The following is a 13,328-nucleotide window of genomic DNA, read 5'->3' on the forward strand; positions in this document are numbered from 1 at the left end:
TCTTTCTTCCCTTACAACACAGCAAATTCACGCCTGCTTCTGGGTCTTCACAGTTGCTGTTCCTTTCGCCTGGAACTCTCTGCCCCCAGCTCTTCCCATGGCCCCTTTGTCATTCACACCCCCTCCATCATAAGGCCCTCCTGGACCACCTCGTCTAAATAGCCTCCTTCCCCCAACGGCTATTATACAACCCCTTACTACAGTCTTCAAAACACCCAGACCTACAGAAGCCCTTTTGTTCCTATTTGTCTGTCTTCTCCACCTGAAACTTGTCTTTCCTATTTGCCACCTTGTCTCCTTGACCTATAGAAATGTACACAGTGGCCGATATACCACCTCAACTACTTTCTTTTAGTTTTAAATTGAAAGACATTATCTACTAAAACTTTTAAAATCCATTCCGTATCAACAAGCTCCAATCATAAAACTACCAACTAAGATGAAGGCTTCCGTAATGAACGAGTAATCCATGTTATGTCATTTCCCTACCCGGAAGTTCGTCGTAAGCAAATAAGGCGCACCTGGTCAACATCATGCCTCTCTCTGCTGCCACTGCTAACTTTAAGTTAAGGAAGAGTGGAAACCCTTCTTCAGGGGCAAGCACTCTAGTCACCGGCATCCTGCTGGAATTTGAGAGACACTGAACTATGCACACACACAACTGTAAAGCAAGCTCTCACACAAATACTGCTTGTAAGTGAGGTGTTCTGAAGAAGCAGAAAATACTCAACTATACTGAAACAGACTATAAAACCCAACTCTAAAATCCGTTCTTTAAGCTTCCGTTCTTTAAAGAGTGACTTACGTGTGCTACATTTGACGGTCGGCTAATCTGCTGAATATCAGCATTATTAGTAATGTTCCTCAGTGTCCGCACAGCTGGACTCCAAGTAGCGATCAGTTCTGATCTGTCAGAACTTTGGAGATTCTGTCCCGAAGCCATGAGGTTGCCCCGGGCCTCAGGGGGTAAGATGTTGCCGGGGACGGGCGGCACGTTGGCACACAAGTTAATTAGGCCAGGCTCCTTTCCCGCGGGCAGTCTGCGTTTCGCTGAAGCTAACTGTGGGACTTCAGCGGGGGTCCAGTTTAAATTTCTCTCTTGTTTTTCGGGTGATGAATCCGAAGAGTCGTCAAACATCAACTCCCCTTTGGATTTCTCAGTGTTGGATTTGGGTGAGAACTGCTGGTCCCCTGAAGGAGATCCTTCTTGAGAACTGGCAGGGCTTGATTTTCCATCTGAACTACCCTCATTTGGGGACTCCTGTTCCTCATTTTCTACCTCCTCCTCCTCCTCTTCTTCCTCCTCCTCTTCCTCTTCATAAACAATAAGTCGAGGATGATAAAATGCTTCATCCTTTTTGGTTTTTTCAGATACACAATCCAGGACCCAGTCAGGGGTCACGATTTTAATGCTTGCTCTCTTTAACGCACATTCATATTTCTCCTACAAGCAAAGCACAAACACACACAAACAAAGCTGTAAGTTTTATCAAGTTCCCCAGAAGTGTGAATTTAAAAACAGAACTTTAGGACAGGCACACGGCTGAAATGTTCAGCACCTGTAACTGTCATTTCATTCACAGAAAAGCTTAAACTCCTTTCAGACGCAGGACTAGAGCCAAAATGAACCACAGATCTACGATCTCAGGCCAGCCTCATCCCTGCAATAGTAGTTGTAGAAGATTTTGTTTAAAATGAACTTTTATAAAATATGATATTTTAGGAAAAAGTAGAGCTAGCAATCCCATGGAAAATTCTCTTACAATGAAAATAGTTGCCACCTCGTCTAGTTTTTATTTGACAACTTTACAAAGCTGTACCTGCAGGGCAGAGCTCCTTCAGGACATCAGACACAGTCACGGGAGGGTAGACGACTTTTCATGGGGAGGCTTTCCTACTGAGGCATCTAGAGTTTATTGAGCTCACTCCACACGGACACAAGGGACACAACACATCTCTGACCTAATGAGATTTACACTTAGCTTTGGAGAGAAAGCAAAGGCCAGCTAGAATATGATGTGAAGCCACGGCTGAGTGATGTGGGAATAAGACTAGAGAAGGGCTCCACCGGGTGAGCCGCGTGGCTCAGGGAAAGCCGCACTGCACAGTGAGGCCTGGTGGGGGTGTTACTGAGCAAAGCGTCCAGTCCCGGGAAAAGTGGGTCACAGGCAGGGGCTCTCTCTCCTGCAGGTAAAGGTGTAGAACGGAACAAATCCCAAAGGAAGAAAGAAAGAAACGGGAAATAGGAAGCAAGGGGGGGGCGCCTGGGTGGCTCAGTTGTTAAGCGACTGCCTTCAGCTCGGGTCATGATCCCGGGGTCCTGGGATCGAGCCCTGCATCGGGCTCTCTGCTCCACGGGAAGCCTGCTTCTCCCTCTCCCACTCCCCCTGCTTGTGTTCCCTCTCTTGCTGTGTCTCTCTCTGTCAAATAAATATAATCTTTAAAAAAAAAAAAAAAGGAAGCAAGGGTAATAGGATGCAGGGGCTCTAAAATCCATGAGCTGGTAACCGTGGCTCGCTTTACTAACAGAATCTCACGGCCCTGCTCCCACAGCCCAGGATAACAGCAGTTCTCCGGCAAACACGTCATTAGGGCCCTACACTAAAATCCGTTTCCTGTCGAGGGGACCGAAGGTGGCACTTGCTGCTTACAGTCGGGGCAAGGGTGACAGTCACAGGGCTGCCCCGAGGTGCAGGTGCCGGACAGACGACGCTCTCAGTGTGGCGAGGCCGACAGCAGCACCGCACGGCTGGGATCTGCCTCCCAGGAAGGAAGGAGACCACCCACATCTACGGGATTTCACTTTGTTACTGCTGAGGATATTCTACTTTAAACCTTTTTAAAACACAAAGAACACCTGGTCATGGGAGAGCACACAAATAACAAGTGAAGCAAAAAGAAAACGTATAATCACGACCCCACGATGAGCGATCACCACTGTGATTATTTTTGTTATGAACATATACGTATATACATACACACTGAGAGAGGCACCCTTCTGTCGCAGCGTACAGATACTTTATGATGTGTTTTCACTGAATGTCTTACGAACAACCTCCCACGTCCATATGTGCACTTCCACATTGGCACTTGGCTTTTAACTTCTTAATGTACGTTTTCAAACAAAGCTGAGAGTGGAGACAGCCATGATAAATCCCTGCACCCGTCACTCAGCTCCAGTGACCTTCGGAACTCCTGCTTGGCCTGGCTCCTCCATGACACTGTTCACACACCTCTAACTGATAAACCTCCACCCTCAGGGCCTCCACGCTCGCTATCAGGCCATCTCACACCACGGCTTGTACGTGTCACCCCAAGCCCGCCGCTGTGCTGCCCAGCTGTACGCTCAGGCAGCCGCCAGTGTCGCGGGCTACTGCTCAGTCACCTCCAGCGCCACTTAGTTACTCCAGTTGTTTCTACTCTTTACAGTGTTTTGCTGCTATGAAAAACTGCAGTTAAATCTCAACACACATATCCTAAATTGTTTGTGTAAGCTGAATTCCCAGGTTCTCGAATGAAAAGATGCAAAGTACTTTAAGGCTTCATTATCTGTAACTACATCCCCCTCCAAAAGGGCCAGGCCACCAACTCCATAGGACTGTGTCGATTCACCCCCACCCCCCACCCCGCATGTTTAACTCCTTGAAACTACACTGTGTTTACACCATGACTGAAGTGACAGGTTTTCGTATTAAGATACAAGTGTATCTTGGGACACCTGGGTGGCTCAGTCGGTGAAGCGTCTGCCTTCAGCTCAGGTCATGATCCCAGAGTCCTGGGATCGAGTCCCGCATCGGGCTCCTTGCTCAGTGGGGAGCCTGCTTCTCCCTCTGCCTGCCGCTCCCCCTGCTTGTGCTTGCTCTCTGTCTCTCTCTCTCTCTCTGACAAATAAAATCTTTTTTAAAAGAAAGATACAAGTGTATCTTAAACTTACCTTAAACATATGTGTTGAAGCATGTGGGGACAGCTAAATGCTTAACTCAATAAAACTACGGCATGTATCAACCATAACATCTTTCATTAAGATAGAAGCATTTGTACACTCGTGTGCAGATGCCCATGAAGACGGCCACGTGCTCACCTGCGCCGGGCAACGTGGGCAAGTGATCACGGTACCATGCACCTGGAACTAACACAGCACCGTGTGCCAATGGGAATTAACATAAACATTAACAAAGATTAAAAAACTTGGTATTCTTTATTCTAAAAATCATTCTGAAATATTTAAGTATGAAATGTTAAATCAATCCTCCCACAGTAAATAGAGATGACTAAGTCTTTATAGCAGACTAGAGACTTAATTCCTTGACTACCTGTCCCAAAAGAACATCAAGTCCGGATATATACCAAAGCATTTATAAACTACATAAGTAATACAAATATACAAGATGACCTAATAACAGTTTATATATTCCATTTTCCAAGGTAGAAAGTTGTTTGTTGAAGTAATAGGAAATAAATTTTTTATATTCTGTTAACAAGTAGCAAAAATAAAACCACTGCCATGAAGTGCAGTTGCTGAGCATATTGGACATCAGAGAGAAACATGTGGCTTAGCGCTGGGATCCACGTCGGTAGCCCTGGGTTCTTCGTCTGCACAGAGTGTGGGCCCTGAGCACATCAGGAATGACCTGCCTGCTTCCTATACAAACCCACGCACAACACTCAAGTCAAACACGGTATATTTCACTTGGGTTTTTCTCTCCCTTCTCACCAATGAGTAGTTTTTGTCAGCGAAGGACAGTTACTGCTTAAACCAAGGCGACCCAAGAGTAAAGCACTGTCGAATGCCTTTGCCAGGGCTAATTTACCAGCTCCGTCATTCTAATTCTTGAATCCTCAAGGTTACAAGTTATTCAATGTCGCGGACCCAGGCGCCAGCAGTGAGGCTGCTGGGGTCGGTGGGGGCGGGGGCCGGCGCGGTGCCACCCCGGCGGGTGCGCTTACACGCAGAAGCCTGCAGCGGCCAGGATCGAATGAGCATACTTTGTCCTGTGGATTTTACTAAATCCCTCCGTTCTTCTCCACTTAACTGAGCATTTTTAAAAATCCAAGAGTACGAAAGGTAGTTTCGCTATGACATTTAAACATTTCTTTGTTCATTAAAAAAAAAAGATTTAAAGAGATGCCATTGATTTTTGTGTGCAATCAGCTGGTCTGTTTGATAAACCCACCCCACTCATATCCTGCCTCTTAAGTTATCATCTGGCTCTTCAGAAGTATTGCTCATCCCTACAAAAGCTATAAAGACTTTGTTTCCTTTCAAACTACCACCTAAAATCAAATGATTTACTTTTAGCCATAAATTATAAAATTTAATATAAAACAGTATAACCAAAGCATACTATATTTCTTAAACTGTTATGCAAAATCTAATTTTTTACTCGAATAGATTTTAAGATTCAAATCTTAAATTTTCACAGAAGACGAGTCTTCTTGGTTTGTGTGGCTTACTACGTTAACCACCACACCCACTGGCTCAAAATTTGCTGTCAGGCAACCAGGGTGGTGCATGGCACACGCCTGTGGATCGGCCCCGCTCAGTCTCAAAGTCCCTGTGAAAGGGGTCTGCCCGGCAGGGCAGGAGTGTATCAGCCCCGAGCCGTGCACCGGGTGGCGGCGCCTTGGCCTCGTACTGCACACACCTCGCTCCTCCCACGGCAGCTCACCCGCGTGGAAAACAGGAGGACAGCGCTGATTGAGACTGAAGTAAGGAAAAATGGAGGGGATACCAATATGTGGAAGGTTGACTCGGCATGAATACACTGGTCTTGCCTCTCAAAGTTATAAGTAACTGTTCACGGGAGGACCAGAGTTTGGCTTCCAGAGAGCGGTGGTTCTCAAACTCTCGTGTGCATCAGAATCACTGGGAGAGCCTGAGACAGGTGACTGGGCTCCCCACGCGCCCTCGGGCAGGCGTACAGTCTGCATTTCTAACAAATCCACAGGACAGGCTGATGCTGCTGACCCGGGGCCCCACTTGGAGAACCAAAAGTCTGTGACCTCACCAGGGGTGAGACACAGGAACCCTGTACTATCAAGATAAATGTTTTTATATATTCTAGATTATTAAAAAGGAAACAGACTTGAAAACGTCACCAAATACAGGTTTACAAAGTTATCCTCAGTACGAGGCCTTTTTAAACACTGTGAAGCACAAAGACTAAAATTACATATTTTCACAAATAAAAATGAACTGAAGGTTGACTGGATTTGAAAGGAAACTCAAGGGATTCGAAAAATTTTCCCATTTTCTCCATGAAATAAACCCACGTTTCTCTGTATTTAGAGGTGACATCTGGCTCAGCATTGGACTGATAACCCTCGCACATCCTCTGTGGAACGAAGCCGGGTCTAAAGAATACAAACTGAGAGAACCAGCTTTTGTACATGGAATCTAATCACTAATTTAAGAGAAACGCAACAACATGTGACTGCTGGAAATACGGACAAGGAAGACGAATGTGAAGCACTTACCCCCTTCGGTTCTGGAACGACCAGATGCGTGCATTTCCTGTCCAGCTGTAGCTGACACGCTCCCCCGTAGAAGGTGAGCAGAGCCCACAGGGTACTCCTGTCATCAGACGACACCTGACAGAGGGGTACACACACATTTCAATCCACGTAGGGCTATCATTAAAATACACTCTAACATCGTAACAATTCTGCTCGATCTACTTAAATGAAATAAACTTAAGGGTATTAGTGGGGAAAATAGATAAGCTTTTCGCTATTTGCTTAGCATAACAAAAACTTTCATTCCTATCATGATAGTTTTATAGACATCTTTTTTTTTTTTGCCTCGTCACCAAATGAATAAAAAAACTTACATCCACACTCCAAAAAAATGGAGGATTATTTCAACAAAAGTGATAGGGAAAAAAAGAAGTAGTACATCATCCCATCTTACAACTGTCATGTTTTAAAATGTTTAAATAGCAGAATCAAAATCATTAAGGAACTCCTTAGTCATTAATAGATAAATACTAATTATGAAATGAATAAAATAAAAAGATAAAAATAGTTCTTTGTAAGCTCAGGGAAAAACGTAATTACTTAACACAAAAGGAAATAAGGCAAACATAAAAGGAAATAAGGCAAGCATAAAAGGAATAATTCTTATGCTTGCATAAGTAATGAAGTCGACTCCAGATCAAATGGCTCATGTTGGAAAAGAGGCTTCCACTGGAACAAAAACAGCTACCATTTATTGCCTGCCTACTATGTGCCAGGAACTTTGCTAAGCGCTTTGTAAACATTCCTAATCTTGATGACCACCATGTGAAGTCGGAATCATTAGACCCATTGTATAGATCAGGAAACAAACTTACAAAAATTACAGCTAATCATCAGAAAAGCTGGCTTTTAAAACCCAGGTCTGTCTAAACCCAGGCCTATCTGCATTTTCCCACTGTTCTATCCTTCTCTAAGGGCAGTTACTACCAAAAATAATTTCTAAAAAATAAAGTTTTAGATCTAAAAGACAAAAGAAACAAGAAAGGTAAAGGTGTGTTAATTAATTCTAAGGTAATCATTTAACGAAGTAAATTTTTTTCCTGGACAATTTATTATAAATTGAGGGTTATGGTTGTTAAGAATTCTGAACACTGTCTCATGTTAATTCTGTAAAATATTATAAACAGCATGTTTTTAAAACCTGCCATTATTTAGCTCACCAGAACTCTAACGTTTTACATCCACTTTCATCCAGTTTACAAATGTTTCTAGAAATTATTCTGCATTCCACACTACTGTGACTACTAGTAAGAACACATTAATTTTATAAAATGACCTTCAAAAATCACTATTTTATATCTCTTTTAGTCAGTCACTGTCACATTTCAGAGACCGGATCAGAAAATTGTTATTTTTACTAGAGGCTTTCGCGAAAACATTTAGCTCCTGCGGCGTTTGGAGAGGTGAGATTTAATTACATGCTAAGACAGACTACTCCAGTGAATCATTCTATCATCTTTATTAAAAACGAAATTAAAGAAACATAACCTCGATGTGCCTTCTCTGGAGCGCCGGGGCTACTCGTCAGTCACGTGCAGCCCCGGGCGAACTGGCCGCAGCGAGCCTAGTCCGCGGCCCTCCCGGCCTGCGTCACAGGCCTGGGTCTCAACAGGGAGAGGTGTATTGCTGCGGAAAGAAAATCGGCTGGGAGAGAGGGAGACCCAGGACGGATGCACGGTCTCCAAAAGTAGCTCCTGGCAACTCAGAGAGCTTCCGTGAACCAGATTCTTCCTCGATGCGCGTCTGGGTTAAATGGCTTTAAACATCCACACCAGCTCAGTTAATGAATCTGTGTCCGCATAATTAATAACTAAGAATGCTCTTTCCACACCAAAATGTTAATAGTTACGGAGTGGTGATGGAATTATGGGGACATTCTGTTTTCATTTTTATACTTTTCTGTATTTTCCAAATTTTCAAGAGCGTTAATTTTATAACTGGGGAAAAGGGTCTTCCTTTTGTTTTTTTTCTTTTAAAGAAAGCCATCTTCGTAAACTGCCCATCTCGTCATCTTGGCTAACAGAGCCTGGATGTGACCTCGAGACCTGAAGACCAAACCCAACTGCTTCAGTGGCGGGTCAGACCATCCTGACCGTGTGGCTGCCGACCCCCCGGTGCCGCGCCCACATCTGTGTCTCAACCACACCACGTCTGCGGGGCGCTCTGGCTCCACGCCTTACCCACCCTCGACTCCCGCTCCCCTACCATTGCCCCTGGACTCCCACAGCAAGCTACACAGGCATCTACGGGCCGGTCACGCTCCAGTGAACTGCAGGCTGACTGTCCCCACTCCGCTCTCCTCGAAGAACATGGAGCAGAGGACGGTCATCTCAGCCACGGCCCGCACTGAGTAAGAGCTTCCTTCACAGTGATCAGGAACAGCCGCCCTTCTCGGGAGGTCTCACACAAGTAGGACGCTCCTTGGTTCTAGCCCCCACCCCGAGTATGTCCTTGTCCCACCCTGATTAGAAACTACAGCCGTCCTGATTAAAGATGGGGGTCTCGCTCACAGTACCTAGCACAGTGCAAGGCACATGGGTAGGCAGTCAAGAAATACTTGTCGATTGAGATACGGAATGGAAAGGGCTTTTCCTTTTAGTCTTCAAGATTTAAATTACGACCTGGCCAGGCTCTCCATCAGACTCTTGACCTATCCCCGGAAACCTACCCAGCGTGTTACAACGGGGCCCCCGCCTGCATCAATACCGGGTCAGGAGAAGGCAGATGGTGTCTGTGCTGCTCAGCTCCCCCTGGCACAAGCTCCCTTCCCTACCTCTCCCTGGGAGAGCTCTGGAAGACTCCAACAGAGCTCCAGCTTGCATCAACACTCTGACGGGGAAAAGACAGAAGGCCGCTGAGAGCCACCAAGCAGCAGTCCTCTCGTCAGGGCGGGGTCCTGCCTGGCGTGCGCATGTGTGCACATGCAAGTGCTCCGGTGTTCAGGAAAAGGTACAGACACCCAAAGAGCCGCCACCTGGTGCAGATCAACCATCCGATGGCTCCCTCCTCACACCCTCCTTCACCTCTGTGTGCACTACAACGTGCACTTTATTCATGGGTCTGTCTCCCCTTCCAGAATGTACGTTTACTGAGGGGAAGACAGCCTATCTAAATTGATTTGTACCCCTGGGCATTGCTCCTGTCACGAAAGAAGTGCTCATTAGGTATCTGTCGCACCGAAGTCCCTTCGCTGCACGCACACTGTGCATGTTGTCTGTTAACACATCTTAAAACTGACATTAATACTTTTTAGCAACCACAAAATATTAGTGTCCCCAGTGCACTTTTCCTAACCAGGGTTTGGGCACATGAAAAACTATCAAGTAAAATCTTGTCCATCCTTATCTGATCAATCTTCATGAACTCAAAAGCACAGCTTTTTATTATGTGATCCCATGACACATTCGGGATTCCAGTTCATCATCCTCAGTGATGAACGGTGTACTAAGTGATCCATAAAGACCATTCTGATTCTGGATTCCAGTTTTTATTACCTAATGAATTTGCTAAAAGGATATAAAGACACTGTCAAAGGTCCTTGTAAATTAATTTTTCTGTCCACCATGGACCCAGCCATCGCCCACAGTGAGTTTCGCACCTACATAAAACTACAGGCTGGGCCACTTCCCAGACCACACGACCAAGGGACGCCTGCTCACCTCTGCCTGTGCTCTCTACCACCTAGTTGGTACCTTTTCCACGGGCTCTCCATTCTCCCCCTCCCCACCCCTCTGCTGACTACACTTGCGTCTGCTCAGCCCAGAACCTGAGATCCACATGGACCCCTAAGGCGGCATGATGGCCCCCAGGCCAATCGGCAGTCCTGTGTCCCTGTCCAGCACCCTTGCCCTCCTCCTCTCCCAGGTCACAGGCAGGACTGAGGGGACACACGAAGCTATGCACAACTACCTGCCACAAAGTAGTGCTCCAGACCTTTACCTGGGGTGCTGCTCCTTTCCAGCAATAAAAACTAGTTGCATCTGATTTCATCCTTGATTTCGAAAAACAATACCCTACTCCTCCAGCACCACCTCTATTTATGCTCAAGTCTCTCTTCTTCCCAAATCTTCACTGCACGCAACCCAAGACTCTCTTCCTGGTTATGTGCCTTTCTACCCTCTTCTACAAGAAGCTAATTCTCTGCCCTTCGTGCCGCATCTCCACGGCCCCCCATCTGGGTAGCTGATCAACACCCCAAACTCAACGTGTTTCAAACTGACTTCACCATCTTTCCTGAGAAGCCAGGCTCCCGTTTCCCATCTCCAGGAGTGATGCTAGCTAGCATTTCCCCCAGGCTCCTGCTCTGATGGAGGACATCGCCCAGGACTCGTGATTCACTACCGCGGAGGCAGCTTCTGCAGGACTTGGTGCAGAGCAGCACTGTGGGCGCCGCCTTCTCCTCCTTCGTCCCGAGTGTGCCCAAGTCACCAAGTCCGGCTGCTTCCTGTCTGGGCCTTGTGTGCACAGCGCCATCCCAAATCCAAACCTCTGCCTCGAGTCCAAGACCACGCCCCTCCCTACGGCCCTAACTCCCGTCCCCGCCCCGCCCCCGTCCTGCTACTGCTCCCAGGCGGGTTGCACCTAAGGGACTGCAAGGATTTTAAATGTTTGCTTTCCTGTTTTCTAATGTCCTAATGTAAATTGTGAGAAAAAAGGAAAGCAGCACCCTACCAGCTACTTCAGGGAGCTCAAACTCCAACACCTGGTTTCAGTTCCTGTGCTCCCCACCATCCACCCCCCTGCATCTCGAGAGCATGTTTTGTTCCCCGGCGCCCTCCTCCTCTCCTTCCACGTGGCTCTACCACAAACACACCCCGCCTTCCCCATTTTTGCTCTAATTCTGCCCACTCTTTCAGGCCCCGCAGGTCTGACCTCTCCCCTCCCCACAGGCTTCCCTGCCTCTGCCGTCCACACTCGGGCCTGTTCTTGTGAACTCACACACTGACGTCGGGACCACGGGATTTAGCCCAGCAGGTGGTGTGGGTACCATAAGCCTGACATAGTAATAATGATGGCAGAGACTCGAGCATTTACAAATAATAATCTGGTACATTTATTACAACCTTTGTCAAATTATTGGCTTTTTCTAAGACTAAAAGTGTTCTCTAATGCTAAATTCAGTTAATATTTAAGGATGTCTGATTACCAAATTTAGAACCCTGAAATCATCTTATACGCACATATTTCTGATTTTCTTATTTCCCCAAGTCAGGTCTCCAAACACCGTGTCACTGTCACCTCAGTTCCTGAAAATACCTCGGGACTCCCTACCCCAGCTTCTTCCTCTTTCTCTCATTCAACCTGAACCCTCTGGATAGTGGGCTCCATATCTCTGAACCCACAAATCCAATAAATGAAAATATAATCAAATGCAAAACTCACATTTTAGCCAAAATAGATGTGTTTATACATTAAGGAATAATAATAATGTCTTCATTTTTAAAACTTTTCTGATATTTATTGTACGTTTGGAACATACAGAGAAGTATAAGGGAATAAAAGTCATACAGAGCCACAGAACCCATCATTAAAAGGTTTCCATTTTGGCCCACTTCAAAGATCATTATCATTATTTACATTTATAGCACAGATGTGAAAAACAGTGAAAAATACAAGTATCAACAGAATTCCTGTTCTTAAAAGACAAAAAAAAGCTAAGATTTCAAGGGTCCCTATTAAATGAATGAAACAAAAACAAAAAGAATTTTATAACTTTAAAGAACTTCAGGAATCCACAAGAGATACAAAGTAGCCCTCTCTGAGCCTGCCTGCTGTGTGGTCAGGGAAGGGAGGAGGGGTGGAGGGGAGACGAGGCGGCCACTGGGAGAGCGCGTCACCTGGCTCCATGACTCCCCGTCACAGGGACAGGACTCCCAGCTCACCCAACGCCCCCCACACACCCTTTCCTCAAGGCTGCCACAGGGACGGGGCCACGCTGCTCCTCGCCAGGGTCACCGTGGGAGCGGGTCCGCAAGGCAGCACTGTCAACGCACCTTTTCCCGTCCTCATGCTCAACACACTGCCCTGTGCAATTTCCAACTGAGTTCAAACAACACCCGCGGGATTTGTTATAATGGTTTTTTATAGTTTGAGGGTTTACTAGCTGGCGGTGCAGGAGACAAATACAACTTAAAAATACTGACTATTCACTTTCCCACTACTTAGAATCCCCACTGCTGACATTTTGGTCCCCCCTTTCGGCTATCTCTCCTCTATTTTACTTGGTTACTCTTAACACTGCACACGCTGTTAATGACCTGCCTCTTTCCCCACTGAAAGCCTTTCCCATCTCTTTCCATATTTTCAAAGAGCAGAATTCAAACCTGGCTCCATAGTTAGGCTATCATGTAAGTGCACAGAAGAGGTTTCTGAACCATTTCCAAACACAGGAGGATCTGATTTGTTTTTTTCCAATTTTACCCTAGTCTACATAATGCTCTGCTAAACACCTTTATCCATCAATCTACCCTTATTTCTACCAGTTCGGGATAACTTTCTAAACATAAGAGAACTGCAGGGGAAAAGAAAAGGAGTATCTTAGGGCCCTTGATTCAGCAACTTTTGTAGACAACAGCCGCACGGACCTGTGCTCGCGCCGGCAGGGAGGGGAGCATGTCTGCGGGGGCAGTCAGCGCCGAACGCTTGGTCACAAGCTCGAGTGGAAAGGCTCGTCTCAGCGCTGTGAAAATGTTCACATCTTGGATAATAAAGTGTGTCCAATGTTCTGTCACACTTGTTTTGTAATTCCTCTTTATAGAAAGTTGTGAGTTCATTTCTCTGCCTTACCTACTGCGTTTTATTTTTCTTATTGA

At 46.1% G+C, this 13,328-nt stretch overlaps 1 protein-coding gene across 2 annotated transcripts in view; it reads right to left on the bottom strand.

The window, feature by feature from the left end:
* The window catches only part of PAXIP1 (PAX interacting protein 1), a 52,223-nt gene that overhangs the window by 27,059 nt on the left and 11,836 nt on the right, over positions 1-13,328 (bottom strand). For both annotated transcript variants that reach the window (XM_035029862.1, XM_035029861.1), the window contains exons 5-6: positions 6,478-6,591; positions 806-1,444 (exon numbers count right to left, since the gene is read on the bottom strand). In XM_035029862.1, coding sequence (XP_034885753.1) covers positions 806-1,444; positions 6,478-6,591 — 753 coding nt within the window. The remainder of the gene's footprint in view (positions 1-805; positions 1,445-6,477; positions 6,592-13,328) is intronic.

Source organism: Mirounga leonina, unplaced genomic scaffold (assembly GCF_011800145.1).
Source record: "Mirounga leonina isolate KUSES-001 unplaced genomic scaffold, KU_Mleo_1.0 Mir_321, whole genome shotgun sequence".
In the NCBI taxonomy this organism is placed as follows: domain Eukaryota; kingdom Metazoa; phylum Chordata; class Mammalia; order Carnivora; family Phocidae; genus Mirounga; species Mirounga leonina.